General features: G+C 58.2%; 1 protein-coding gene across 1 annotated transcript; it reads left to right on the forward strand.

Annotated features, from left to right (window-relative positions):
• Positions 1 to 2,464: 2,464 nt before the first annotated feature.
• LOC147600885 (inositol 1,4,5-trisphosphate receptor-interacting protein-like 1) lies at positions 2,465 to 3,472 on the forward strand. Its single transcript, XM_086747724.1, has one exon. The coding sequence runs from the start codon at positions 2,465 to 2,467 to the stop codon at positions 3,470 to 3,472; it is 1,008 nt and encodes a 335-aa protein (XP_086603850.1).
• Positions 3,473 to 3,989: the final 517 nt, after the last annotated feature.

The following is a 3,989-nucleotide window of genomic DNA, read 5'->3' on the forward strand; positions in this document are numbered from 1 at the left end:
TGCAAGTTTTTCCCCTCTTTGGGCTCAATCAGATAATAACAATTGCTGCAAAGAGTTTATAGAGTGATATCAGGAAAAATTTCATCACTGAAAGTGTTGTCAAGCATTGGAACAGGCTGCCCTGTGGTGGCATCACCATCTCTGTGAGGGATTTCAGTGATGGTCCAGGTAAGGCTACTGTGGGAAATTACAAGCCTAAGAGTGCGGGTTGTGGAATACCACAGTGTCCCAACTACGGACCACGCGGTGCCATGTGTGAGGGATTTCAGTGCTGGCCCGTGTAGGGCCACTGTGGGAAATCACAAGCTGCACACAGCTGTGAGAATGCGACCTTGGAGAGGGGAGCTAGGAGGGCTGTTATCTCGGAGAGGGGAGCTAGGAGGGCTGTTATTGAGCAGTGTGTTGCTGCTATCCGGGAGCCGCTGTTAGCCAGCAGGACACGCACTTGGCAGGCCTTGCTGCGTGTGCTGGCCACGCGTGCACCAACACCTGGTCAGTACTCTGCCACTGAATCTGCTGAGGGGATAAACAGAGGCGGCTCGGAGCGGAGGAGAGAGAAAGGACCCAGAGCACTCTACGAACAACAGGGGACGCCCTGAAGGTGCTGCGCCTACCTCCCTTCTCTGCTCTGACCCCGCTGATCATCACCCTCCTGCTCAGCGGTGTCTCCGGCGTAGTCAGATGGGTAAGACTCTCACAAAAAATACGCTGGTAACGGCTGATGCTAGGAACTGTAACTGCTTATGCTGGTAACTGCTTATGCAAGGCTATAGTGGAGCCATAAATACTGTTGCGTTTTTAAAATATCATATGCTGGGTGAACTTTGTGCATAGGAATCCTATGAACCAGTTACACCATCCTTGGAGGTACTTAAAAGACACGTAGACATGGCGCTCAGGGACATGGTCTAGTGGTGGACTTGGCAGTGTTAGGTTTACAGTTGGACTTGATGATCTTAAGGGTCTTTTCTAATGTAAACGATTTGATGAGTCTATGTTCCCTCCACCTGAGACCTCAGGTCCCCAGCACCTCCACAAGAGAGACTTAACATGGAAAGGGACTTGAGGGCACGCTCCCGCTTAGTGACCTTTTTGCCTCCCGGTGGCTTTGGACAGGAGGCACATGGGATGTAGGGTTCTGCACACGCTGAACCGACAGAAACATGGCATCCGTGTCAGTCTTGGCACATATGCAGCAGGGCTAAAGGAAGCTCTTGAGGGTCCTGGGTGTCAAGGCATGCACTCATGCAGTACAGACAACATTTCTGGGAGGCACGATCTGCAGCAGAGCACTACAGCACGGTGTACAGGGGGGTCTCCTGAACCGGGGAAAGCTCAGGGGAGCGGAGAGATGTGGGCCCCAGCATGGCCTCTGCAGCCCCCTCGCTTGCCCTTGCAGGGGGCAAGTTGGTAGCCAGAGAGAGGAGCCACAAGATCTTTTCCACTTGCGCCAGGGACACGCTGTGCGTTTCGCTTGATGGTCCAGGTTCTCAAGGCAAATGCTGCCCCAGCAGAAGCAGTCCAAGAGGAGAGGAGGGAGGAGGAGTCTGTCTCTGCCGAAGGGCTGGTAGCACTTCTTTTCAAGACAACTGGGAGTGAGACGCGGGGGGCCGAGAAAACTTTGCACCTCTCTACGTAAGTGAGGGCCATCCACCTACAGTCCCCGTTTTCTTGCGGTTCCGGATCTGGGGGGCGTCTGCCCGCTTTGTCAAGAGAGTCTCTGTGAGTTCGCTCCTGCCGGATGGGTTTGTACTGGGTGTGACGGCCAGGAGCCACTGAGCTGGGCGGTGGGGACAAAAGGTGGGGCTGGCGGTCTGGGTGATGCTGTTCTGGTGGCTGTGACAGCACAGAGGACGGGTCACAATGGGACCTGTCTCCAGGGGCATCACCAGGTGGCCACACTGCAGTTTCACTTGGGCGACGGGTGCGTGCAGCATGCAGGGGGAAGGCTGGGCGAAATGGGGGACGGGACAGAGGGCCAGGGGGTTTCTAACCCTGAGCGAGAGGCGAGCCCCACAGGCTGGTACCACAGGGTACCACCCTCGGGGCTGGGGAGAGAGGTGCTAGGGGCTCCCTGTGGTGGTAGGTGCAAGAGAGGCTCTGAGGATGCGTCGGGACGCTGTTGTGTGGCAGCGATGGAGGCTCCGCTCTGGTGTCCCTTGCCCTTTCACGGGGCACAGCCCAGCCAGGGGCTGGTCATCAGGGCGGCTTGGGCAGGACGGGCCCCATGCTGGCTCCAGCCAGGGCCCGCGGCCCCTTCAAGCCTGTTGCCAGCAGTGCCCAAAGGCTGTGTGGGAAGAGCCTGTGGCTCCCATCCCTGCAGTGCTTGCAAACCCTGCCCTTGTTCCCTCCCACCTCTCCTACAGGCCCCCAGCTCCAGGCAGCTCCTGCCCCACTGCCCCGGTCCCGTGCTCCCTGCCACCCAGCCCTGCTGAGCCCCTTTTTCTCCTGCCTCCTCCAGGCCATGGCTGCCGGACTTGGCCTCCTTGTGATTGTGCTGGCCATCCAGCATGGGCTGAAGGGCCATCATCAGATAGATGTGGCCACGGCCCAGCAGATGCAGCAGCGTGAGGAGTATCTGCGTGAGAAGATGACTCAGCTGCTGGAGGAGATGGAGCAGAGCAACTCCACGTGGGAAGACTGGCTCCTCCGGTCTGTGTTGCAGCACCGGCTGCTTTTGACCATGGCAGGAGCCGTGGTCCTGCGCGCTGAGATCTGCTGGCTGGCCAGGGAAGTGAACTTTGCCTCTGTCAGCTGCAGTGAGCAGGACAGCTCCAGCAGCGAGGAGGCGGATGAGAAGGAGGAAGATGAGGAGGAGGAGGAAGACCTCAGTGGTGTCAAGTCTTTGGCTTGTGCATCGCCAGTGCAGGGCCTGCCTGAGACGTGCAAGGTGCTGAAGAAGCTGGTGGGCGACCTCCTCGATATATGCCAAGTGGTTTCCAAGAGGACTTTGATGCCGCAGATGCAGCCAGCCGTTGGGATGGATGACAGCTATGAAACCTGGCGCATCCATGAGGACAGCATCTCCTACCGCCTGCTGGTGTTCCTGCGGCCACCCCCCGGGCACTCTTTCAGCCTGGAGCCGGCCACCACGGGGCAGCTGCCAGCAAGGCGCTGCAGCGTGCGTGTGGGGCTGGAGTGCATGTGCTGGAGGGAGCAGCTGCTGGGGGACAGTTTGTGCTTTCTCCACCATCCCGAGGACAAGCTGCGGACGGATCAGAGCTCGTACCTCCTGCGTACCCTCTGCACGTGCTCCTACTTAGACGTGGAGAAGATCGCCTGCTGGGCCCAAGGGCTGGTGAGATCAGCCTGGCTGCTTTTTCCTCAGTCGCACGACTGCCAGCTCATGGTGCTGCCCTCCTCCCACTCCTGCAGGTTCCAGCTGACAAGCCCCTCCAAGATGAACATCTGCACTGAGATGACTTTTGCAGTGCAGCAAGGCAGCTCAGTGTCCTACCTGAGCCTGGAGTAGGCAGAGGCCGCCTTCACCAGCAGCACAGCGCGGCCGGAGAGCTGCGCTGCTGTCGAGGTGCCGCTTTTCAGACCGAGGGCGACGCCACCCAGCAGGACAATTTGCACGTGCCAGGTCTGCAGCTCTGCGCCCACGTGCTGGTGGCCCCAGGCTTCTCCAGCCATGCCCGTGACCCTGAGGACCTGCTTTCCTCTCAGACGGACGGGGCCCGGGCGACAGTTTCGCACACTGGGCCAGGCTGATCGCAGAGACTGCATGGGGAGTCTGCGCCGCAGATGTGGACAAACGAGGCGTGGAGATGACGCTGCTCGAGAGGAGCTGAGCGTGACGGGAGTTTGGGGAGTCTGCCCTGGTCCAGCTGAAGATGCCATTGCAGCTGAGAGTGCTGTTAGCACGTATAAGGGGATGGGACCAGCCATCCCACTGGAAAGAACTGATGGGCCCTGTGGGCCCTTTATTTGATACATAGTAAATAACAATATAATTTTTATTGTAATGAAAATAAATGAATTTGTGT

This window comes from Chlamydotis macqueenii, chromosome 4 (genome assembly GCF_036417535.1).
Source record: "Chlamydotis macqueenii isolate bChlMac1 chromosome 4, bChlMac1.mat, whole genome shotgun sequence".
NCBI classification, from domain to species: domain Eukaryota; kingdom Metazoa; phylum Chordata; class Aves; order Otidiformes; family Otididae; genus Chlamydotis; species Chlamydotis macqueenii.